This window comes from Charadrius vociferus, unplaced genomic scaffold, assembly GCF_000708025.1.
Source record: "Charadrius vociferus isolate BGI_N301 unplaced genomic scaffold, ASM70802v2 scaffold359, whole genome shotgun sequence".
Lineage (NCBI taxonomy): Eukaryota > Metazoa > Chordata > Aves > Charadriiformes > Charadriidae > Charadrius > Charadrius vociferus.
Window position 1 is genome coordinate 3036479 of NW_009661369.1, and position 1498 is coordinate 3037976.

The 1498-nt window shown below is 41.5% G+C and overlaps 1 protein-coding gene across 1 annotated transcript in view; it reads right to left on the reverse strand.

Moving 5' to 3' along the window:
- CDC40 (cell division cycle 40) overlaps positions 1–293 on the reverse strand; it is a 43889-nt gene extending 43596 nt beyond the window's left edge. Inside the window, exon 1 of the mRNA XM_009893630.1 lies at positions 261–293. Within this exon, the coding sequence (XP_009891932.1) occupies positions 261–293 (33 nt within the window). The remainder of the gene's footprint in view (positions 1–260) is intronic.
- Between the last annotated feature and the right edge of the window lie 1205 nt (positions 294–1498).

A 1498-nucleotide genomic window follows, 5' to 3' on the forward strand; every position in this document is an offset into this window, starting at 1 on the left:
CTCGCAGGGGGGTGGATCCGAGGCCGGGGAGGGGCAGATCTGCCGGCGGGGAAACACTGCGCCCATTGTTAGTCTCCGGCGGGGAGAGCGCGGCCGGCTGCGAGCAGGGGGGGAAAGCACGTCGGTTTCCCAACTTCTCCAGCCGGCAAAAGCGCCTTCCTCCGCGCCCGCTGCGCTCCCGAACGGAATAAATGGAAAGTACGGAGGGCTGAAGGGCTAAGCTTTAATGCCGGGCATACGTACACTGCCTGCGCTCGCACCTGGAGCAGGACGTTGCCGTGACTGCCTTTCATGCCGCATGTGCTTTCGGATTTAAAGTGAACATACAGTGACATCTAATTGTGACACGGTGGCATTTAATCAGATTAAATGCTCTAGGTTGATTTTTTTTTTTTTTCCCTCCCCAGCCTTTTCAGCAGTGACGGTTTTAAACAAATACCTTAGCTTGAGAAGACGTAACTTGGATTCTTTGTGACAAAAAAAAAATAAATAGATAGAATAAACGTAAGGGCGAATAGAAAGTGTTGATAGCCTGGAGTGGAGCAAGGTGCTGCATTTAGATCTGCTTTATTAAACACGGACGTGCCTGTTCTTTGTATACTAGAATTAGGATTTTAGGTAACAGTCCCACATTTTCAACGCCAAGACTTTTCTTTTGTTTGCATCTCCAACAGCTGAAATATAGTATATTTAGCTAGCATTTCATATGGTAATGAGTTGAGTTTTTCTTTTAAATATATGGATGATGAATCTATAAGTAAGGAAAGCTACATGACGCTTCACATGAATCACTGCTTATTAGTATCGAAAGTAGATCTTCCACTGCAGTCGATTTGTTTATTGGCTGTAATTGTTAACTGATTCCATATGACTGCATTCCTTTTTCTCTTGGCATGCAGATGCTGGGTATTGTCTGAAGTTGAAAGGTGCGCTTCCTGAAAAGTGAAATATTTCAAGATCTGTTTGTGCAACCGGTCTCTGATATTTTATCTGGCGAATTGTGTTGAAAATGATTAAACTAATTCTGCTTTGTTATCCTTGAATCTGAAATGTTTGACAAAGCTTTGGTAGTTTGCTTAAGTATGTTCAGCTACATCAGGTCCAAGCATCCCAGATCGCTTGCCAGTAAAATCTAATCATCTGAGATTCTAGATGCTTTCATTGTAGAACCTACGAAAATCACTTACTGGTTTAAATTAGGTGCCTTTCTGGTACCATCAGGCTAGTATATCAGCAAGCACACAAGAAGGCATTCAATGGAATGCCGTCTGAAGTTTCTCTTTGCTTAAATTGTAGCAAAGATTAATTTTTAGCAAGCATGCAGATGCCATTTTTGAATATGAAATACTGACTTGACTAAACTATAAAAGTGTAGATGGATAATATACATGGTTATCCGAAATCTGGTTTCCTTGAAAAAGCATGGGAATTGCTGCTTGTCATTTGTGTTGAGTTAATATGTTAACACATAGTGACTATTAACTGAATATTTGTGAAT